General features: G+C 33.9%; 2 protein-coding genes across 6 annotated transcripts in view; one reads left to right on the top strand and one right to left on the bottom strand.

Moving 5' to 3' along the window:
* Positions 1-25,572, bottom strand: part of LOC141378579 (uncharacterized) — a 171,061-nt gene that overhangs the window by 12,095 nt on the left and 133,394 nt on the right. For 3 of the 5 annotated variants that reach the window (XR_015513440.1, XR_015513439.1, XR_015513442.1), the window contains 3 exons: positions 24,331-24,404; positions 12,610-12,730; positions 10,504-12,499 (listed from right to left, as the gene is read on the bottom strand). The gene's annotated coding sequence lies outside the window, so the exon portion shown is untranslated. Of the gene's footprint in view, positions 1-10,503; positions 12,500-12,609; positions 12,731-24,330; positions 24,449-25,572 lie in introns of those variants that run through there. The other 2 variants (XR_015513441.1, XR_015513448.1) reach the window with 2 other exon arrangements.
* ptafr (platelet-activating factor receptor) lies at positions 8,322-15,535 on the top strand. The gene is made up of 2 exons (XM_087290631.1): positions 8,322-8,404; positions 11,985-15,535. Exon 2 carries the CDS (start codon positions 12,010-12,012, stop codon positions 13,105-13,107), a length of 1,098 nt encoding a protein of 365 aa, XP_087146757.1. The 5' UTR covers positions 8,322-8,404; positions 11,985-12,009; the 3' UTR covers positions 13,108-15,535.

Genomic DNA, 25,572 nt, shown 5'->3' with positions numbered 1-25,572 from the left:
CGTTCTACTTAGTACTAATTCAAAAGATTTCCCCTCCTTCTTAACTAGAGTCTTCGTGGAAAAACACAGACAGAAATCAGCAGTTTTCTAGAACGTTCGTGTGTTGAGAAACTACTTCAAGTTTTGACTTGCAACTTGAATGACGCATCAAAACATGTCTGCACATACAGGATTTCCCCAAACGTCACCATGAGCAGAAATGATATTTGAGTTTACATCAGCAGCTTGAACATATTCATCAATGTGTTTATGAGGAATTACAATTGTATGCACATTTAAATGTGCACATATACACGGTCAAAAGTTTGGGGTTAGTTTTAATTATTTTTTTAATTAGTTAAATTAGTTTAAAATTAAATTATTACTCCAGTCATTATTCCTTTATTACTATTACCATAATTAATAATAATAATAGTTATTATAACAATAATAACAATTAATATTAAATTATTTTATATTTACATTTTATAATAATTTATATTAATATTACTGTGTTTTTGATTAAATAAATATTAAATAAATGCAGCCTTGGTGAGCAGGATAAGCTTATTTGTAATACATTTAAAAATTATACTGACCCCAAACTTTTGACAAGTAGTGTAGATTAAAAACAAACACACACATTATTTTTGTATAGAATTTACTGTTGTCACATTAGTTTTGTTTAACCGTAGCTATTAGATAAAAAGAATGGAGAATTTACTTTACTCCAGAAACTGACCAATGTGCAAAAGCAAGGTTATTTTAGTAAACGGCGACTAAAACTAGACTAAAACTATTCAAAGAACAATTTCATAAACTCAAATAGAATAAAACAATAAATGTAATATTGAGCGTCACAGTGGTGCAGTGGGTAGCATGATTGCCTCACGGCAAGAAGGTCGCTGGTTTGAGGCTCATCTGGGTCAGATGGCATTCCTGTGTGGAGTTTACATGCTCTCCCCATATTTGCGTGGTTTCCTCCAGGTGTTCCTAGTTCCCCCGCTAGTCCAAAGACATGCGCTATAGGTGAATTGGGTAGACTAAATTGTCCATAGTGTATGAGTGTGAAGGGATGTTTCCCAGTGATGGGTTGCAGTTGGATGGGAATCCGCTGCGTAAAACATATGTTGGATAAGTTGGCAGATCATTTTGCTGTGGTGACCACAGATTAATAAAGGGACAAAGCCAAAAAGAAAATGAATGAATGAAATAATGAAACTAAATGAAACTTACATCAATCAACTAAATAAAAATATTAATTAAATAAAATAATAATTTAATTATTATTTTACAAAGCCAAAAAGAAAATGAATGAATGAAATAATGAAACTAAATGAAACTTACATCAATCAACTAAATAAAAAATATTAATTAAATGAAATAATAATTTAATGGTGGAAAATCTGAGATGCTGCTGTTTAGAGAAACAACTGTAAATGACAAACACATTTTCTTCATTTGCCAAAAAAACAAAACTAGAAATATTTTTGTTTGTTTAATTGCATTTGTTTCATATATTGGCTTTATTGTCTGGTCATTATTTTACTTTTATTACTAAGAGATTAGTGCAAGAGTTAATGTAACCAGTTCAAACATTATACTTTGCTTTGGTCAACACTGAACAAGTTCTGTTAACTCGGTTAAACCAGAATCACTAAACTAACACTGAAACTAAATATGTAAAAACAAAATAAAACTAAATGTTCGCTAAATAAATAAACTAAAACTAGCAAAACCCTTTGATAATAAAAACCTAACTTATAAACAAACTTAACCTAACCTGAAATCAGCCTTAAATGAAGCAAAAAAAAAAAAAAAAAAAACTAAAAATGCAAAACTAAAATAACCTTAATGCTCTATAGCTTGTAAACCTTCATGCTCCCATTAAATGGATCTTCAAAGATAGGCTACTCAGGAAACTGGTGTTTATATTCATTGTAGGGTTAGAAAAGCGAGTTTGTCTAAGTCAACATTCAGCAGATTAAACACACAATAGTCTACAAGCAGACGTCAGATAAAACCATGTGCTACTGTATAGCAGCTGGGGATACAGTCATCTTTTGCTGAATGTCAAAGCGGTACTCGACTATCAGGAAACCACTGAATAACAGAGCGTGATCCGACTGGTCCTTAATTGCTTATTTGTGTCCAGTCATGGGGCTTGACTTCAAAATAATAAGGGTGGGTCTCAACTCTAATTCTGGTAATTGGAAAAAAATGTGTTTCACACTCTCTTGTGGTCACAGGACACGTTTCCTGCACTTCCTGATGAAGATCCATTTTTTTTTTTTTGAGATGAACATTACAGTTTTTGTGTGGAAATGAAAGATGTGTGCAATAAATAAGCAGTAAACAAATCATATCAGACAACTGTGACTTCAAATTGCTTTGAGGAAATGGATAGAACATTATTATAGGGAGGTGTAGTTAAGAATGTACACCAACCCATAGCACATTTCCACGGTTTATGGACAGAGCTATGAGCCACACAGGGAGTTTCCTTTTTTCTTCCTTTCAGTCATTATACTGTCATAACGGACAGCCATGTTGCAATTTGGGATCTATAAAACTATGAATTGCAGGCAATGCTGTTTTTACACTGAGGCAAGAATCTAATTAGAAAATTATGTTTCTATTCCAATTTGAAACTCAACAACTGTACAAATAGTGGCTCTAAAAATGGTTATATGACAGATTGACTTAAAGAGAGTTCACCCCAAATTTTGAATGTACTAACTAATTACACTCACTGGCCACTTTATTAGGTACACCTTACTAGTCCCGGGTTGGACCCACTTTTGCCTTCAGAACTGTCTTATTCCTTTGTGGCACTGATTCAACAAGGTACTGAGAATATTCCTCAGAGATTGATTGAATTGAGATCTGGTGACTGTGGAGGCCATTTGAGTCCAGTGAACTCACTTTCATGTTCAAGAAACCAGTCTGAGACTGCTTTATGATATGGCGCATTATCCTGCTGGAAGTCAGATGTGTACACAGTGGTCATAAAGGAATGGACATGGTCAGCAACAATACTCGGGTAGGCTGTGGCTTTAACACAAGGCTCAATTGGTACTAATGAGCCCAAAATGTGCCAAGAAAATATCCCTCACACCACTGCACTACCACCACCAGCCTGAACCGTTGATATAAGGCAAGATGGATCCATGCTTTCATGTTGTTGATGCCAAATTCTGACCCTAACATCCAAATGTCGCAGCAGAAATCGAGACTCATCAGACCAGACAATGTTTTTCCAGTCCTCTATTGTCCAATTTTGGTGAGCCTAGGCTAAATGTAGCCTTAGTTTCCTGTTCTTAGCTGACAGAAGTGGCACCCTGTGTGGTCTTCTGCTGCTGTAGCCCATAAGTTTGAGGTTCAGAGATGCTCTTTTGTATACCTCGGTTGTAACAAGTGGATATTTGAGTTACTGTTGTCTTTCTATCAGCTCAAACCAGCCTGGCCATTCTCCTCTGACTTCTGGCACCAACAAGGCATTGTTTTCATTTTTGTATGAATATAATGTACATCTAGCTGGTTGTTCTCACAGAATAAATCCTTATATAGGCTCATCCACTTTATGTTGTAAAATACTGAAGGATTTTACTCTGCAAAAACAACCATCTAGAGGTACATTATCCTGCTTATAACTCAGCTACTTGCTTAAAAAATATAACAATTAGCTACAACATTAATCTGAGCTGTATAACTCATTTATTTTCCATTGGCTTATTTCCTGATTTTATCAGGGGTCGCCACACGAAATGACTCGCCAACTACTCTGGTATATGTTTTATGCAGCGCGTGCCCTTCCAGTCTCAATGTAGTAATTTAATAATTCTTTAATTAAATGTAAAGCTTGCAAAAATAAAAACAGCTGGATGCATGTTGGTTTTGACCTATTAGATTAAAGTATTCTAGAAAGCAGAGCAATAAACATGCATATAAATTTAAAATAAATAACACCTCACTATCAGGTTATACAAAATAAAATTAAAATGTAAATGTTTTTCTCTTCTACAGAGTTAGTTTATCTAGTAGGCTAATATGTTGTTGACACTCAATTACTTTTTTTCATGCATCAGTTGAAATGGCATATACTGAAAGATGTAGCCAATTACATGGCAGCAATTCAGTGCATTTAGGCATGTAAGATGGGGTTAGGACAGCCAAACAAAAAACATTTTCTTTCTTCATAACAAAATGGTTTCTTGAAATATGGAATTGATTTCACCGTTGGTATGTGGTGGAAAGGGAGATTTGCATCAACGATATGCAGCTGCAAATTTGCAGCAACTGTGTGATAATATCAAGTCATGCGTCAATCAGAACATGAAAGAAAAATTTGCCATTTGATTTTCTACACTCAAAAAAAATAAAAATAAAAAAAAATTAATAGCCTAACAAGATTTATGTTTTGTGATTGCATATAACATTTCCATTCATTTGGATTCCACGTTTCTAACATAATTGAACTAATAAAGTTGTGTGATTAATATTTCTTAGGAAAACAAAAATTAAACAAATAAGATTTATGTAACAATATCAATAAATGCAATGTTTTAAATATTTCTTATAAATTCATCTTGTTTGGAGTATGGAGCTGAATTGAATATCAATTGAATATTAGGTAAAGCAATCTCATTGAATTTAACTATTTGGATCTGGATTTACAGCTAGATATATTTATACCATATTCGGTTAGATCTAATATATTTCAATTATAATAAGTTTAGATGCATTTTAAAAACTGACAAATCAAATCAAAAGGTCACAAACAGTTAATAAAAAACTTTATTGTGATTTGAAAAAAAATTTGTATTGATCACCCACAATCAAACCCATAGATCGCTGAAGAATATTTATTGTCATCTGAACTACACGTCACTGAAATGAACTACACATCCCATCTTGTACCTCACACACACATCATTTCCTTCTCATGCTTGATTACACCTACACAGCTAGATACCCATCATGGACTGATTACCTGCTTTATATAATCACTTCCCATATATATATACAGTACATACACATACACAGTCTTCTTGTTGTTACACTATGAAGCATTTATGCTGTTAGTTGCCTGCATAATCTCTGACTATTCTTTTGAATTGCCCATATACTTACTGCTTGCTTCCGCTTGGACTGTTTATTTAGTTTATATCTATAAAGACGCTGCATTTGGATTCTCAACCCTGTTGCCAGTACCGTTTTTGTACAAGTATATATTAGATTTTAAAATGTGAATTTTCATATAATGAGTTAAATATAATTTGTGGTAAACATACCCTGACAACACTTGAATGTTTTGCTCCACAACATAAACTACACAGACTTCAAATACCTGCTTTCTAAAATATATGTTTTTGCTACGTGTCTTATTAAGATTGTACAGCATACTGCTAAAGGATTGTCAAGTTAAGTTAATTATTATTATTTTTTCTAAATGAAAAAAAAAATCCTGCTTATTTAAAAATTCCCATTTAAATATCCAAAGAAAACCCCTGCTGAATGACTCTTCTGGCTTCTGACTTCACACGAACCAAAATCTCTAAAGAAGATTTCAAGAACCTTGTTGAGTCTATTCCAGTAGTTATGGAATTATCTCACAGCAATAGAAAAATAGAACTGATAGCCTGGGAAAAGTCGAATGACTGGAATTTTCTGATTATTTACCCTCTTATAGTTGTATACACACACAACTGAATCATGGTCCTTTGAGATCCCAGACCTCAAGTCACACATTTAATTTTGGAAGCCCCTGTAATCCCTAGAGGCAAGCAACTTGTGTTGTATTCTGATAAGCAAACATGAGAAGAATACAAATAAAAGCCAAAAAAGCGAGCCAACGAGACAGCTTCAATGATTGTGTCCAGCTAAAACCATACAGAGTAACCTCCACTAATACTTGAGCTTGTTTTCATGTTTTTGGATACGATCAGAGACTTTTTTTGAAAACCCTTTTAAATGATTACTGTAATGTTGGTAACATTGAATTGTAGTTTTGGGAAAATGTTTTGGCTTTAAGAGCAAACTAACTCCTGCTATTCTCCAGCATTGATTCTTGGGAAAGTTTTTAGCTCCTTTAATCATCCTCTTAACAGTGTGTTTGGATAGACACATTTCCACTTCAAAGTGGAATCTTAACCCTTCCAGATTACTGGAATTTCCTAATTACTGCCCTGGGATTATCAACATTTTCTTTTAGCCACTTTACATTTTATGAACAATATTTTACTGTAAAACACAGCGCTGTTCTTTAAGTCTTATCACCTCTGAATGACTGAGTTAGTGTGGTTGTTTTATCTCATATTTATACCTTGCAAAACCGGAGGTCAAGGTCAGCAATTTCCTGTTCCTATTTCAAAAAACAAATGTGCTAAATAGGACTTAAAGTGGTTCTTCTTTTGACTCAATATAACACCTATAAAAAAAACTGTTAAGCACAGTAATGGTTCTTCTGTGTTTTGTTTTTAATTTTAGCTTGGTTGAGGCCCTATATAGCACTGTCTTTAAAAGACATAGGTGTTACGATGAAGCACTTTTGAGCTGCACTACAGTGCAGGCCCGTGCAAAGACCGTTCAAAGGGCATGTGCAGGATAATTTTTTTTGAAGTGCGTGGGAGGAGAGGGGGGTGTTGTTGTTGCGCTGTTGTCGCGCTGTTGTCGCGCGCGTACTGAAGAGTGGTGTTGTCGTGCGCGTACTGTAACGCCCCATTCACACGGGGCTTCAGCGTCAATGCTTGACTGAAGGCGTGTCTGAAGTTGGGTCTGAAGCGATCGTCATAAAAGCATCAGCCAATGAAATTCAGTCAGCAATAGGCCACTGTCTGAGCTGGTGTATTTGCATACAGCGATCTGATTGGCTGACGCTTCCATCGGCGCTTGAAAAGTTGAGCTAGTCCCAACTTCTGCAGCGAGCTTCTGAAGCGGCGCCAATGGATCCACAATGCAGTTCGGCAACGCCTGACGTCACCTATTCAAAGTGAATGGGAAGCGTTGACGCTGACGCCCCATGTGAATAGGGCATAACACCCTATTGAGCGCGCGGACTCAAGAGCGGTGTTGTCGCGCGCCTACTGAAGGGCGGGACGGAGGGTGTGTCGCGTCGCGGGGGCACTTTTGATCATTTTGGAAGTGCACTTTATATCCAAGACTAAAAAGGGCATGTGCACTGCACAGGTTGAGCCCTATGTGTGCACGTGCCTGCTACAGTGGATCAGCAATCAACATTGACATTTATACTTAACTGAACTGAATATCGACATCGACACTGATATTATACTAAACTGAACTGAATCATTTTTAAAGAGCACCTATGATTAAACTTTTGGAAACTGTTTGGACAGAACTGTCTGTATGTATATGTGTCCACTGTCATATTGGAATAATTAATTAAAACAGGACCCCAATCCCAGTGATTTTGAGGCCCAGATTGCACTGCAATCTATATGAATAAATTCATAAGGGTCTCAATAATTATAAATTTTGCAAACATATCTGCAAGAATGTGCTACATTTGCAATGATTTCCTTGATAGTTATGATTTTTGTTTTAAAAAAAGTGTAAAGTTGCACTTATTTTCATTCATTTATTCATTTTCTTTTCGGCTTAGTCCCTTTATTAATCAGGGGTCGCTACAGCAGAATGAACCGCCAACTTATCCAGCATATGTTTACGCAGCGGATGCTCTTTCAGCTGCAACCCAACACTGGTAAACACCCATTCACACTCAGACACACACATATACTACAGTAAACTTAGCTTATTCGATTCACCTATAGCACATGTCTTTGAACTGTGGGGGAAAGAGACACTGCAGCAACTTTCTTGCTGTGAGGCAATCATGCTACCCACTGCGCCACTATGACTCCCCCTGTCCCCTATTTTTTTCTTAATAAAATATTACTTTTTTTGGAACCACTAATTGTTACATTTTGTTGTGACACATGGTTATTAAAATGTTGATAAAAAAGAAAATTATTTAAAAAGATGAAAATTATTATGTATTTTCATATACAATAAATATCACTATATTAAGAAGTGTCCAACAATAAAGATAAATCGTTCTTATGATATTTGTACATTATTATGAGTTATTTTTATTTTTTTTTTTATTTATTTTTTTTTTGCTATGGCACACCAAATGACACTTTCTCACACTTATTATTTTATTTTATTGCTTATTTAGTTTAATTTTCTTGGCTACATCTAGAGAAAGAGAGAGAGAGAGAGAGAGAGAGAGAGAGAGAGAGAGAGAGAGAGAGAGAGAGAGAGAGAGAGAGAGAGAGAGAGAGAGAGAGAGAGAGAGCTGAAGGCTTGAAAGAAAGAGGTGTAACTGCGTTTGAGATACGACGAAGAGTTGAAAGTTTCTAAAAGAGCAGCGCGAGCAGCACCTTCACTCACTGGCATTTATAAGGTAGGTCAAAGGATAAATGTAACTTTATGCTCATTCTCAAATAAAAAAAGCTACTTACACCGTGTCTGTACTGTGGGCGATGAAGTGACAAAAACCGCTCGCTTCTTAAGTGACATACTAACGTTAGATGATATCTCTCACAGTATATAGGCTACTCGTGTTTACTTCGTCTTATCGTCTTGCTTAGTCAAAATTTTGTTCAGATATTATACGACTCAGAAAAAGCGAGTCGAACTGTCATAGTCCTACATGTATTTTTTTTTTATCTCAAGAGTTTGTTGGTGCTTCATTACAACTACAATACGTTAACGATCATTGTTCTGCTTTGCGTATTGCGAAACACGTTTATTGGTGTAAGACAACAAAATTCCCACGATGTAAACGAGGAACATGTAATGCCGGAAAAGCCCACTGTATGTTTCATAGGCAATAAAGATACCTCGTGGGATGAAATACCTAAATGGAAAGCATGTCGTCAGAACAGTGCGGATGTTGCAATGCAAATAAGCAATAATGGCACATATGTGGTGCTGAAAACTATATTTTAGGGGAACCCGGAGCTAGGTGTAACAGGTGCTGTGTCTGTGAATTCTGTCCTGTTAACAAAATTAAAGTATAATAATATTTTTTTTGCTTAGTAAAAAGTTAATAAAACCACAAATAGCATTTCAGACAGAAAGTCTACTGTATAATGATGCCACGACGACGATGCTATATAAATTTTAAATATGCGACGTGTTTAAAAGTATATATGCAATATCAAGTTTTCCCCCATTCTACTCAGTAGTGTTTGGGTTCTCATAATACTTTTCGGTTGCTAAATAATTGATAAATAATGTCCAGTTAATATCATTGGTGGTGATAGAAACCAAAAAAAATTAAAGTCAAGAATTTGCTGTCTGTATGTGTATTAAAAGAATAAGAAACACATGCACAAATAAATGAATGCAACTAGAAAATCTGTTTCAAGAATTTTGCATAAGAAGTGTGATGGTAATCTGACATAAGTCCTTTGAAACTACTGATGTAGCATAGGGTCGTGGTTTACATAAAATGCAGCTTCACTGATTCACTTCCTGCTTATAGGAGATTGCAGATAAATATGCAATGATACAAAAACCCAAATGCTGTAGCTTTCAGTAAATGTAACGATAAGAAAAAAGAATGCATATCTGTTCTCGCTGTGCGCCAGAGAAAACAGATGTTGCTTTTCTCCCACATTTCATGAAAGTGACGTGTGATTTTTTTTTCATCTATCTCTGTGTAATGTGAAGTCAATTGCACTTATAGTATAGTAAAAGTATAGGAAGCATACAGTGCATGTCATGTAAATATCATCATTGGTAATGTTTTTACTGTTTAATCTCTCAGTGTAAATGCTTGTTTAAGTGGGTAAAAACACATGTGATTGGTTGTAAATTCTGTAATTAATTAACAGTATTTTGCAGCATCTCACACATTATGAAAACGAGGTTGAGGAAATAAGTTTAACTTGCAGGAAATACATCTCTAGACTGTGTGTTTATGCTATTGTTCAATGCAAACATGAACTGCAAATACCCCTCAAACATTTCATCTAAACAGAAAGAGTCCATATTATGGTTCTGTGACACTATGAAAACATTTACTGCTTTTAAAAGTGTTTATACTTTTAAAATGGTACCTGGCCTGCCAAATGATAACTGGCCCTGCAGGCAGAGGACATCAACATGACGGCATATTGACCTTGTACCCTAATGTCATAGGGATGTTAGATTTTTTTTTGGAAATCGAGTTGACGTCAGAATCCAACGTCAGGCCGACGTCAATGTCCAATGTCTAACCTGAAATCAACCAAATATCAATATCTTATCATGTTACATTTTGACATTGTGTGGACGTTACCACCATGACATCTATCAGACATTGGATTTTGGTCACTTTCCAACACAACCTAAAATCAACCAAATATCAACGTAACGCCATTATTGGACGTCAAAATAAAAAATGTCCTTACACTGGCTACACATTGAATTTTGCAATCTGTGTCATAGCTTCTTACTGCTAAAATTAAGTGAGTGTTAGTTAAAACAGGAATTGATACACAAATGGAACACAAATAAAAAAAAATGACATTTTATTTCTGTTAGCAAGTTGAACTCAAATAAGGGAGATATAGCTTATAAAAATACAGAACACTTATGACAGAACATGGCTGAAACAACTTCGAAATTGTACTTTGCTGTTGCTTGCTGCTAGATTATGTCACTGGCAATACTTTCAGTGGACTAATTAGCAAAACACTCATTACTCAATTGGCTAGTAAGACTATCACACAGATGGCAGTCATGCATTTGCTCTGGGCAGGGGAAATAAATAATACAAATATATTTCATGTCTCAGCCTCTTGAGATTATCTAATCGCAATGTTTCAAATCCCGTTTGTGATTTCGATTAATTGCACAGCCTTAACCTGACGTCATGACCTAAATCTAACTTAATATTACAGCATCTTATGATGTTGTGTGCCTGCTGGTTGATGACATTAAATATGGCATTTTTATTAAAGAAAGAATTAATTTCATTAATACATTACAAGTTTAAATTGTAAGTAAATACAAAATTATATCTAAAAAACAAAATTATAAATTTTCATTATAAATTAACAGTAAAACTTATGCCACCTAATCTTACTACAGTAACTTAACACTAAATACCAGTTACCATACTAATCTAACTCAGACTCAAATAACAGCAAACAGTAATCTAAGTATACTACCAAAAAAAAAAAACAGTTCAGCAATTCTTTTGCAGAAACATGGCCATATTTGTAGTTTCTGCTAAAAAAAGACTCCTCTCCTGATTTTCTGCATGTTCTGATCTGAATCATAAGACATCATAAAATCGAGTACATAAAATAAGCAAGTTTAGCAATAATTGATATTACAGTTATATTTCTTTCAGGTTACTGATTTAATGTGTTGTCTATTTATTTGTTTATATAAAGAAGCATATTCCCATATTTTCTACCTAGCACACTTCTGATTTCAATCAACGGGAATGTTATTGACAACGAAACCTGCATTCTGATTTACCTCAAGTATATACTGGTTAGCAGCACTAGATTTCAATCAATGATCAGATAATATTGTTTTATTTTTTTAAATAAACACATCGAAAATATGGGCCAAGCAGTAGGTAGTGCTGTCGCCTCACAGCAAGAAGGTCGCTGGTTCGATCCTTGGCCTAGTTGGCATTTCTGTGTGGAGTTTGCATGTTCTCCCTGTGTTTACATGGCTTACCTCCGGTTGGTCTAGATTTCCCCCACAGTCCAAAGACATGCAGTACAGGTGAATTGGGTCGGCTAAATTGTCCGTAGTGTATGAGTGTGTGTGTGAATGTGTGTGTGGATGTTTCCCAGAGATGGGTTGCGGCTGGAAGGGCATCCGCTGCGTAAAAAAATGTGCTGGATAAGTTGGCGGTTTATTCCGCTGTGGCGTCCCTGGATTAATAAAGGGACTAAGCCGAAAAGAAAATGAATGAATGAATGACATCGAAAATATTGGGTGAAATCTAATGTAATTGTATGTTGTTTTGTCAGTCTGCTTTCTTTGCAGATAGCCAGGATGGAAAACATGTCGTCTACTAAATGGACCGAAAATACCAACGACACTGAAATCATCGATTCAAGGTTCCGTTACACTCTCTTTCCCATTTTCTATGGTGTGGTCTTCATCCTGGGGTTGATAGCCAACTGCTATGCTCTCTATGTGCTTCACCGCATGCGGGAGTCTAAAGCCATGAATGAGATTCGGATCTACATGACCAACTTGACTGTCGCAGACCTGTTGTTTGTGTCTGCTCTACCGTTCTGGATTGACTACTACATGCATGAAGGTCACTGGAGATCCACAGAAGCCTTCTGTCGTATCACAGGCACATTTTTCTTTATTAACACCTATGGCTCTATTCTATTCCTCACTGTCATCAGCATTAACCGTTACTGGGCTGTTACCAAACCCCTAAAGGCAGCCTCTTCTGACTGCTGGAAACGTGGAGCGATCATCTCAGTGCTCATCTGGGCTTTCATCCTTTCAGCATCGATTCCTCAACTTACTAAAGAGGGAATTCAGAAGGAACAAAGAATGAACAGGTCCATGCAACGCTGTTTTGAGGGTTACCACTACACAGATGAAAATACAAAAAACGTATTGGTCATCACTCACTTCAGCATTATTGGCTTGTTCTTCCTTGTTTTCTTAATGGTGATTATCTGCAACATCTCCATCGCTCGAGCTCTTCTGTCTCAACCCATCAGTCAGCCTCGAGCCAGCACAGGACGACGTCCTGGCGGGACCAAACGAAGAGCTTTGAGGATGTTGTGTGCCGTCATTGGCGTGTTTGTAATCTGTTTCCTACCCCATCATGTGGTGCAAGGTCCCTGGGTTTTGTCAGTGCTGCAACTGAAGAAGTATTGGTCCACATGGACTCACCAAACCTTAAACGATGCCCATCAGATCACCCTCATGCTTATGGGGATCAACTGTCTCCTAGACCCATTGGTGTATTGCTTCGCTACCACAAAATTTCGCAAGTACCTCGAAAATCATTTCACAAAGATGAAGAATAGGAAAAACTGCTCCCGTTACACGTTAAGCACAGGTATATCACTGAAGAGTAGACATCAGAGCATTGTCAATGCTGTAGATGAAGAGAAAGCATAGCTGGGAAATACCAAAGACTATAGAATACACAAGGTATGTCACTCGTATCTTTTTTAATGGGGAAAAGTCTAGTGGTCAATGGGGCGAATAAAGCCCGCCTTCTAGTACAGGAGCCAATCATCGATCACTATATGGCGAAAAAAGCCCGCCTTCTAGTACAGGAGCCAATTATTGATCACTATAGACTGACTAGTCTCCGGGGGAGGGGCTCGAACCAGACATGAGTTTCTGCAGATTTTGTTTGATTTGGATGTTTAGAAAAAAACTAAAGAGACAGTTGTTGTTTAATTTTACTTGTGATTCCTAATATGAAATGTAATCATAAGCTTGACAAGCAGTTTTGGAGAATTTGATGTTTCCCCATTCAAACAGAATGCTTGAGCATACTGCCGAGAGGTGTTTCAGAGATGGCTGTTTGAGTGCAATGACTTTGGAAACACTTGGTCAGAGTCCTGTTCAGACTGTTTGTAGTTTCAGTGGAATTTCACCCAAAAGTGAAAGTCATACGTCAATCTATTCGCCTTACTTATTTTAGGAGAACACAAACTAAGTTATAGTAAATTCCTGATTTTTTCCAGCTTTGCTTCAAAATGGGCATCCATACATCATAAAAGTAAGTGAACATGCTCTTGTGGGTTTTTTGAATGTCCTCTACAGGCTATATACTGAGATCAGAGAGGAAAATTCAATACATTGAAGAGGTTTTTAAAGACTTTTAATACAATTGAAGACCTCATCACCACATTAGGTTTTAACCAGTAACATTGGCCACATTTTAATTTACAGCATATTTACTAAATGCTGACTGTAAGAAACAAATTTTAAATTAAAACGTTATTCATATACTGATTAAAAAAAGCTGCAGGAATTATAGTGTTGGCCTGCTTACTGCAGAAAACAAAGCAGTGTGAAGTCAAATCTAGCAGGACTTGATCGATTTCATAAGCTACACAACATTCCAATACTCCCAGATTAAATTCAGGCAAGCTTTAGCATGCTAATGCAAAATGTAATACCTTGTAAAATAGCATTTAAGACTTTTAAACACTTTTTAAGGGCCTCTAAATTAACTTATCAACTTTTAATATTTTTAAGACCCTGCAGACACCCTGCACTAAAGCTGCATGTAAATCTTTACAAACCAATGTCAATGCATTCTAGTAACTGCCAATCACAAGAGTTGAGTTATGATGTATGATGTGTCTTAACAACTCATTTAAACGTCTAATAATTTTAAGCATAATTATTTAAGATGTACATAATTTATATAATGAACTATTAAACTCTTACCAGAGTTGATTCTGATACTTGACCCAAAAATAAAAGTGTTTCATCATTTACTGTCTAACATCATTTTAATGACATTACAAACTTGTATAACAATATTAGTTGTATAACAATATTACTAACATTACTATCAGTTCCACCGAATAATGACAGTCATATAGGCTTAGAACAACATAAGGGTGAATGTGTGATGGTAAAACAATGCCACAAACTTGTCTGCACTAGTCTTGGTGAAATTGATCTTAATATCTAAACGGGTAGAAAAATGTGCTATGTGTTAAAGGATTTGTATTCTCCACAAATATGTTGTGGTGTTTATTATTGCCATAAGAATATTGAAAACATGATGTTATCAGAAGACATGCTTGAGTAAGAATAAGGCACATGTGATTAAAAAGGATGTTGGTGGTTGACCTGAAGAAAGCTAGAGGTGATAAGAAGATAGCTGTCATTGGTTATTTTAGTGCTGATGTAGTCTATTTCCTGTCAAATAGCTTCACTATCCATCACGTAGGAGGATATTGATGTTACTTTGGAGTCTGGATTATTTGTCATATGAATTGCACTTTATAAAAGAAGAGGTCGTTTGATTTGTGCCTCATGCCACTGTGACAACAAATATTTATTGTACTGCCTTTCTTTTAGTGAAGTAAATCTGCGAGGAGAATTTCTGTGTGTTAGATTTTGTCCTAAATAGATTTCCACACAGGAAATTTGTTCTTTTGCAATTCTCCGAAATGAGGAACTCATGCACATACCCTTGAAATGTGCACCTAGACCTTTAACAATGACCAGTAAACTGCCCAGTACTTGTTTTAGTGAGATTTAAATTTACAACATTAGTTGGTCTAATTTGTTATCGTTATTATAAACAACCAATCACAAACAATTTACAGCATTGATCTAGGTTGGTTTTTAATTTCCACATTCTGTATACTTTTACATTTTTATATATCAAGGTGTTTAAATCAGCGAACACAGTATGAACTAAGATGAATCAACAATGAACTGTAGTTTATTTATAACATTTAACTCAAACAATGCTGTAAAACATTTGTTCAACATTAGTTCACGATACCCTATTAAACATTTCGTTCTATAATGAAATAACTATGAAATAAAAAAAAAAAAAAAAAAAAAATATATATATATATATATATATATATATATATATATATATATATATATATATATATTTTTTTTTTTTTTTTTCTTTTCACAAAAGAAGTTTGAAATGTTGCATCTGTGAACTGCTGAAGATCATTTTATCAACTGGCATTTTATAGTGCTGTGAAGTTATTTATTAAACCGGATGTGATATACAGTTAAAGTCAGAATTATTAGCCCCCTTTTGAATTTTATTTTATCTTTTAAATATCTTCCAAATGACGTTTAACAGAGCAGGGAATTTTTCACAGTATGTCTAATAATATTTTTTTCTTCTGGAGAAAGTCTAATTTGTTTTATTTCGGCTAGAATAAAAGCAGTTTTAAAAATGTTTAAAACTCATTTTAAGGTCAAGATAATTAGCCCCTTTAAGTTGTATATAAATATATATATATATATATATATATATATATATATATATATATATATATATATATATATATATATATATATATATATATATATATATTTTTAGAGTCTACAGAACAAACCATCGTTATACAATAACTTGCCTAATTACCCTAACCTGCTAAGTTAACCTAATTAACCTAGTTAAGCCTTTAAATGTCACTTTAAGCTGTATGGAAGTGTCTTGAAATATATCTAGTAAAATAATATTTACTGTCATCATGGCAAAGATAAAATAAATCAGTTATTAGAAATGAGTTATTAAAACTAGTATGTTTTTTAAATGTGTTCTCTCCATTAAACAAAAATTGGGGGAAAAAAAATAATAAAAGGAGCTAATAATTCAGGGGGGCTATTAATTCTGACTTCAACTGTATATATATATATATATATATATATATATATATATATATATATATATATATATATATATATATACATGTCATGTACTGCTGATATCTGTTGTATATGTGTGCTTGACATGTAATGCATAGCACAACAAGACTTTCGTTCTTAAATTTCAAGCCATGTCTTGTAATTTCTTATCATGTGTATATGAGCAGTGTTTTATATTTGATCTTTGGGGATTTATTAAACGATGTTCAGCATTGCTTGTTTGTGGTATTAACACATTTTATAATAGCATATGCTTGTATGGCAGCTGCTTCTGAGGAATATTTAACTCTTATAAACTTCTGCATTAAGCAGATTGTTTGATAAGGTGTTTAGTACACTCCTATATTAAAAGGCATGGGTCAGCTAAAAATAAGTTCTCTTTGACTCAACCTAGTGTTGTTTCAGTTTGACTTTCTGTGCAACATAAAGTATAACGTTGGCACTTGTGGGTTTTTTCCATTCAGTGAAAGTGCATGTTGACCAAGACCAAGTCATCTCTTTATGCTTCAGAAATGAAGAACTAATTGAAGGACTGTTGTGACGAAACACTCCTCTCACATACTTCAGTGTTTTTATACTTATTCATATCATTGATGCTTGATATAAGTCTTTGTATGTCATGTTAAGTGTTAAATGGTGAAAATAAATTTATGAAACTATATATATTTGTTTTTCTGTGTGCTCTTTATTCTGCCATACCTTTTGAATAGGTAGTCCGTTTTTCAGAACTCCAATAGTAGGCTTAGTAAAGGAAGATTTCTCCTGTCCTCTCAATGAGTTGAACTAGTTTAATAATGCATGCATTAGTGACCTCCAGTGGTGATTTAAAAAAAAAAAAAGGGAGCCTCCCTGCATGGGATTACCTTAATAGATATAACCGATAAAGTACTAATCATACTACTACTAAACACGCTGGCTGTAATGCTGCACTTCCTCTGTCTTCAGGACTTACAGTACTTAATTCTTCTTTGCATAGATTTGATAAGATGCTGGATTTGATCCATGTTTACGTGATGGCATCTCACAGCTACTGGAGATTTGTTGGCTGCAAATCCATGATGAAAATCTTGTTCCACCACATACCTTAGGATTGAGATGATCTGATGACAGTGAAGGCAATTTGAGTCAACTGAAACTCATTGTTATGTTTAAGAAACCAGTTTGCTTTGAGTACATGGAGCATTATCCTGCTGAGAGACAAGTGCATTCCTTTTTTTCTGGATCATTCACTGGAAGACCTATAGAGATGGCATTGTGTAAAACCCTAAGTAGATTAGCATTTTCTAGAATACTAAGACCAGCCTGTATTGCTTTAACAATCATGCCATGTTCACCAATTTCTGATGCGTTTAGGATTTTGATGCTTTTAAGCACAGGTTAATTATGAAAATGTAGTCCTATATACTGTACATTTCACTAATTATGTAGCCAGAGCTACTGTACGTATGGCTGCTTGCAACGTACACCAGCAAACGTGTGACCTGGAGCGGAGTTGACCGTTATGATGGGGTTTGAGTGGAAGAATGGTTTCAGAAAGCAGATAAGACAAAAACAAAAGCCAAAAAAAAAGCCAAAAAATCGTAAAAAAACAAGTGAATCACAGGATGAGAATGTGGTAAGATCTAAAAACATGGTAAAAATCAGAAGGCTTTATTTCTTGATTGCTTTTGAAAACTTTGTTGGTTGGGTTTAGGAAAGTGGGTGGGTGGGTAAATCGGTGCTTTTGAAAACACTATCGCTTGGATTTAGGGAAGGAAGAGGGTAGGTCAGTTGATCGGTCAGTCAGTCAGTTGACATTGGCGGATTTATGTGAAAGCAGCAGGCGCAAATGGCAAAATTTGAAAAAGCATACACATCGGCCTGGTGGATTCACGATAACAAAAACATACCTCCTTGGACTTATTTGGCACTCTCCAGAAATGAATTTAGCGATACGTTTTCAGAATGAGCCTAGGTTGTTCGCTTCACAACGTACAGTTGAAGTCAGAATTATTAGCCCTCCTGTGAATTTGTTTTGCTTTTTCAAATATTTTCTAAATGACGTCCAACATAGCAATGACATTTTCACAGTTTCCTATAATATTCTTTTATTTGTTTTATTTCAGTTACAAGTAAAGCAGTTAAAAAAAATTTAAGGTCAATATTATTAGCCCCCCTATATATATATATATATATATATATATATATATATATATATATATATATATATATATATATATATATATATATATATATATATATATATATATATATACATATTATTAATTTTTTATATTAAAATTAAAATATTAATTTTTAGAACATTTGTTTATTTTTTCCCCAATTTCCCCAGAGAGAGGATTTCTCCAACACATTTCTAAACATATTAGTTTTAATAACCCATTTCTAATAACTGATTTATTTTATCTTTGCAATGATGACAGTACATAATATTTGACAAGATATTTTTCAAGACACTTTTTTACAGCTTAAAGTGACATCTAAAGGTTTAACTAGGTTAATTAGGTTAACTAGGCAGGTTAGGGTTATTAGGCAAGTTAATGTATAACGATGGTTTGTTCTGTAGAAAGTTAAGAAAAAAATATATCTTAAAAGGGCTAATACTTTTGACCTTTAAATGGTGTTTAAAACATTAAAAACTGCTTTTATTCTTGCCAAAATGAAACAAAAAATACTTTTTTCCAGAAGAAAAAATATTATCAGACATACTGTGAAAATTTCCTTGCTCTGTAAAACATCATTTGGAAAATATTTTAAAAAGAAGAAAAAAAATCAAAGTGGGCTAATAATTCTGACCTTAACTGTATATTATATTATTGTCTCACAAACAATGTCTTGCCTAATTAACAAAGTTAAGCATTTACATGTAATTGTTTAAGCTTAATACTAGTGAAAAATATAAAAATAGTATTATTTATTCATTCATTCATTTTCTTTTCGGCTTAGTCCCTTTATTAATCTGGGGTTGCCACAGTGGATTGAACCGCTAATTTATCCAGCATATGTTTTATGCAGCGGATGCCCTTCCAGCTGCAATCCATCTCTGGGAATCATCCATATACTCTCATTCACATTCATACACTAAGGGCAATTTAGGCTACCCAATTCACCTGTACCGCATGTCTTTGGACTGTGGGGGAAACCGGAGCACCAGGAGGAAACCCACGCAAACGCAGGGAGAACATGCAAACTCCACACAGAAACGTCAACTGATCCAGCCAAAGCTCGAACCAGCAATCTTCTTGCTGTGAGGTGACAGCACTGAGCCACCCCATTGACAAAAAAAATATTATATAAAAGTATAATAAACGAAATCAGGTATTAGAAATGAGTTATTAAAACTATTATCTTTAGAAATGTGTAAAAAATCTTTTCGTTAAACAGAAATTAGAGAAAAATATACAAGGGCCTAATAATTCTGACTTCAACATTTGATATGTGATTGGGTTATGTTTGGCCAGTGAGTGTATATTATTTGTGAAATTATTTTAATAAAACAAAGACTAAAAAGACTGAAAATGAACACAGAGATTTTTAAGCCAAAACAAAAGTCTGGTTATCTTTAACCATAATATAATAACCCTCATGTTGTTCCAAACCCGACTTGCATGAATACAGAAATACTGTCCTAAAAATGCAAAATTCAGAAACTACGCAAAAAATATTCCTTTAAAATCTTTGCATCAGCCACTTCAACATGTTGATTTATTTATATGATCAGTGAAAGTTTAATTGACAGCATATGTGGCATGTGGATCACCACAGAACAACATTTTGAACCACACCTCAAAAATGGGTGGGTGGAGAGGAAAGAAAAATGTCTTGGTTATTAACAATGAAGGTTAATGGATAAATCATACGGGATGTGAGAATTTATTTATGCTCAAGCACTGTCATTAATTTTTCAGCATGTTCTTTCTAATGTGGTCTAAATCATCTAGAGGTGGGGCTGCTTTTAAAGGTGGAGAATTTATAGTTATGTAATTCCTATAGGTTTGTCAATAGTGCTTGATAAATGCTTGATAAATATTTATATCATGTATATAATATATAAAATGTATATAATGTATAAAATATTTATATTCTGTATATATGTTTCCACTTCACACGGAGAGATGTGGTACATGAAGTCACTTTTGCCAACCACACAGGACAAATGAGCAACCACAGCATTCAAAAGAAGGCCAAAATTTTTGATATATATTATATTATTTATTTTTAAAGATTTATTTTAAATAAATGAGCCTACAGCATTTAAACTGATACTGATATAAGTTTAAATATAAGTTTATATAAATGCACACACTACACATTAGATACAGCAAAGGAAGAAATAAGAGACCACTTGAAACTTCTATTTTTTTTAATGGTTTTATTAGGTATGGGTCTCTTAATATGGGATCTTAATATTTGTTTTATTATAGAAAGAATTTATTTTCAGAAAATAAATGAAAATAACTTTTTTATCTTTGCGATTGTTGCATATTTCTCAAGTAATCTCAAGTTCAAGTATTGGGATTAAAGAAAATAAACATAATACATAAAAACAGAACAACTTTTCTTACAAGGGCTTCAGCTGGTTACCTTATTATACTGTAGCTCTCTATATACAGTGCCATGGTGTATAAATGAGTACACCACTCACAAATCTATTTTTTAAATTGATATTTTCTATAGGATGCTATACAATATTATATTTTTGTGCATGTACATTAGATTAGTAAGTATTGAAGCCAAGTATGGAGCTCCAACAAAACAATTAATGATAACATACCAAAAATTAGACCATCTGAATTTATTTGTTAGGGAATATATTAAATACATTTTTTTTGCAATATTTCTAAACATATTTTGTGACCATACTATTATTTTAATAAATATAACTGTTAAATAAATCAGTTTTTCACATTTGAATCAAAATACTTTGAATATATTCACCAAGAAATGGATATAAATGTTTATTATCTAATTGGGGTGTACTCATTTATGCTGAGTGCTGTATATATTAATTAAAAAAGGCCCCCCAAAAAACACAAGAAAGTTTTAATCCTTGTTAGACATGGGCCGATATAAGATTCTAACTGTAATAACCTTGGATAAAAATATCACGGTTTTGTGATTACTGCTCTAAAACATATTCTTTTTAAATGTCTGGGTAAAAATCAATAACTATTTTCCCACTTTGAACACAATGGCTGTGTCTGAAATCGCATACTTCCATACTATATAGTACGCAGGATACAGTATGCAAGCTGAGTATGCCCAAATTCATAGAAATCGAAAAACAGTATGCGAGAAGTACCTGATCTACTAGCTCCGGCGACATTCTGAAGTGCACATCAGATGGATGCTATGTGATCCCATGATGCACCGTGAGAGAATTCATCAATGGAAGTGAAGCTAGTGTGTCATGTGATCATGACAAATTGATAGATGTAGTCTGTCCGAGCTTTATTAATACTACTCACATTCATATACTGTATAGAATGTACTTTCCATTGGTCGAGTACTAAATTCAAATTCAAATGCACACTGAATAGTAGGTGATTTCTGATACAGCCAATATATTTTATTCTGAGAAACATCTAAAATATTTTGGAACAGCAAACATCTCAGGCTAAATAATAAAAAAAAAATTATGCACTTCTGCTGTCTTCATTAGTTTAAAAAACACAGATTTCTTAAAACTTAAAACGGGATCTTTGAATATATCTGAGATACTGTTGTCCTAGACTATATATATATAGTTGAAGTATTGGCCCTCTTGAATTATTAGACTGCTTGTTTATTTTTCCCCAATTTCTAATCAACAGAGAGAAGATTTTTTTTAACACATTTCTAAACATATTAGTTTTAATAACTTATTTCTAATAACTGATTTATTTTATCTTTGCCATGATGACAGTAAATAATATTTTATTAGATATTTTTCAAGACACTTCCATACAGCTTAAAGTGACATTTAAAGGCTTAACTAGGTTAATTAGGTTAACTAGGCAGGTTAGGGTAATTAGGCAAGTTATTGTATAACGATGGTTTGTTCTATAGACAATCAAGAAAAATATAGCTTAAAATTTCCATGCTCTGTTAAACATCATTTAGTAAACATTAAAAAAGAAGAAAAAATGCAAAGGGGGCTAATAATTCTGATTGCATCGATATGTATGTATATTACACGTATGCATAATTTCTTTTATTACACATAAATAAATTTTACACATAGATATAGATAGCAGAAGATAGTAGATTTTTTTGGCAGTTTTAAAACCTTGATTTTTCTAAATGCGGTATACCTTGAAAACAGCTATCGTCCCACGCCTAGTCCTTGTAGACTAAAATTTTATTAATATAATGTGTTTATTTTAAACAAAATAAACTGTTACAAATACATTGTTATATAATTCTGTAATAAAGTATAACTGGAAATAATAACAAAAAGGTTTGAAGAGGTTTAATAGGTTTAACTCAACATTTCTCTAAAATGTAAAATAAATCAATTTTCATTCGTTTCTGAGGGACATTCTCATTAAATGCTTAAACTGCTCCCTGATGAGGGGAATTTTACCTCAAATCAGTAGTTAATGAAAATGTCACAATAAATTAGTCTGTGAACATTTTCTTGATGCCCCCAGTGAGCTAAATGTATTTTCTTCTACACTCTGCATAAATCTGCACTGCACTGATTATTCTTGAGGAACACATTTGTGTATCTCTCTCTCTCTCTCTCTCTCTCTCTCTGTGTGTGTGTGTGTGTGTGGTAGTAGACTTAATTAGCAAAGTAATACAGAGCATATAACACAAACACAAGAAATACATGTTATGTTATGTTAGTTCCTATATCACAAGTTCAACCAACATTTATAATTGTATCGTAATTAAAAAACATATATAACAAAAGCTTGCATATTACTTTGACCTCGAGAGTCCTTAAGACCTGAGAGCACATGACCTAAAGTATAAAAAAAATCTGATTATATATTATCTTTGTTTAAACCAGCTTTTAGAAACATGAAATTGCAGCCATGTGATAAATTGTTTTTAATAAACATTTGTAAATGAAGGCTTCATAATAAAAGTCACCAATAAAGTTATTTGATTTTAAACATCTCTCCCCATCACCAGAGGGTGCTCTTGACCAACTTTTAAGATTCTTGCTCTTATAGGAACACTATTATCTGTTAGCAAATGTTTGTATCTATTCACAGTTCAAAGGAAAGATGAACTCTTTATAACTAAAGTTAACTATAAATAAATAATGTTTGATCAAGATTGAATGATATATGTGACAGTGACGGGACTTTCTCTATTGTCTCTTTTAGCTTGTGTTAAAGCGATATTTCACCCAAAAATCTTACATAAAGATTTTTTTATATATATCTTAGAATAAAAGCAGTTTTTTTTATTTTTTAAAAGCCATTTTACGGTCAAAATAATTTTTCCCCTTAAGCTATATTTTTTCTGATAGTCTAACAAACCATCGATATACAATAACATGCCTAATTACCCTAACCTGCCTAGTTAATCTAATTAACCTATAGTTAAGCCTTTAAATGTCACTTTAAGCTTTATAGAAGTGTCATGAAAAATATCTGGTAAAATAATATTTACTGTCATTGTGACAAAGATAAAATAAACCAGTTATTAGAAATAAGAAATGTTTAGAAATGTGTTGGAAAAAAAATCTCTCCATTAAACAGAAATTGGGAAAAACATAAACAGGGGGGCTAACAATTTGACCTCAGCTGTATAGGATTTCATATAATAAACATAACATAATGACTTACTGGTACTTTAGAATGACAGCATCTAGAACTAAACTGTTCATTTTAATTAATTCATTTAAATAAATAAATAAATAAATAAATAAATAAATAAATAAATAAATAAATAAATAAATAAATAAATAAATAAAAATCAATGAAACAATCAAATCAACCAATTAATCTGATGTGAACTGTCCCTCACCTGAATGATGAATTCTCTATACCTGCTGCCTCCAGGTCCAGCGTGTTCATAAAGGTGAGGTCAAACACTCAAGACTGAAATGAGAACCAAAAGAGCATCACAGAAATTCAACCTCCTCCTGCACGTGCAGAGAACAGAGAGAATATCAAACAAGATGGGCAAGAAAAAGGCAAACGCAGAAAGGAAGTCAAGACAAATTAATTTGCTTTGTAAAATCCCTCCACACAGTTTGAACCGAAAGTGCTTTTACTAAAAGACTTATTACAGCAATCAATTTAGTTTTGTTTCCTTTGTCCCTCGGAAACCAATTAGTAAATTTAATTTCACTCAGATTTACTACGGTTTCACTTAGAGCGAGAATGTAGCGCAGAGGAAACTAAAGGAGACTATTGATCTGATGCTAATAGGAAAATCTGCACGATTGGAGCGGTTGTGCCGAAGACAGAGAATAATGAAAAACCCAAGTTTTGTTGTTCAAAGTAGATGTTTGATTTCCCACTGGGAGAGATAACAAAGTACTCGTATGCCAAACATTCGTTTGCGCGCAGCTCAGCAGTTCGCTCAAAAGGCCTGGTGGTGTTGTCTCTTAAAAGTTTTCATGCTAATGACTTTTCATGGCCAATGTGCTGCTGAGTGTCTGTATTCATACGGCAAGCCATTTTAACATTTAAACATAGAAAGACACTGCAGGTTAATAAGAAAAAAGAAAAACGTAGTATCATGGTCGTCCATCCCAGTTGTAAGAGCAACAAATAATAACTTGACTTCTAGTTGATCATTTGGAAAAGTGGCAGATTTTTTCAGATGGATCATCTGTTGAACTGCATCCCAATCAAATACTGCATAATACTGCTGAAGACTTCAAAAATGATTTGGGGTTACATTCAGTATTCAGGAAACATCGACAGCCTTAGGTATCAAGACATTTGTGCAGCCCATTACATTACAAACCACAGGAGAAGGCAAATTCTTCAGCAGGATGGTGCTCCTTCTCATACTTTAGCCTCCTCATCATTGTTCCTTAAAGCAAAGAAGGTCAAGGTGCTCCAGGATTGGCCAGCCCAGTCACCAGAGGTGAACATTAATGAGCATGTCTGGCGTAAAATGGAGGAGGAGGCATTGAAGATGAATCCAAAGAATCTTGATGAACTCTGGGAGTCCTGTAAGAACACTTTCTTTGCCATTCCAGATGACTTTATTAATAAGTTATTTGAGTCATTGCAGAGATGTATGGATGCAGAC

The sequence above is a fragment of the Danio rerio genome, chromosome 17 (genome assembly GCF_052040795.2).
Source record: "Danio rerio strain M-AB ecotype USA chromosome 17, GRCz13ab, whole genome shotgun sequence".
Classification (NCBI taxonomy): domain Eukaryota; kingdom Metazoa; phylum Chordata; class Actinopteri; order Cypriniformes; family Danionidae; genus Danio; species Danio rerio.
Note: the sequence above shows the minus strand (reverse complement) of the source record. Positions and strands in the feature narration are given on the sequence as shown.

What these genes read in the sequence shown, in the direction of transcription:
- ptafr (XM_087290631.1), top strand. Translation starts at nt 12,010, where the DNA reads ATGGAAAACATGTCGTCTACTAAATGGACCGAAAATACCAACGACACT.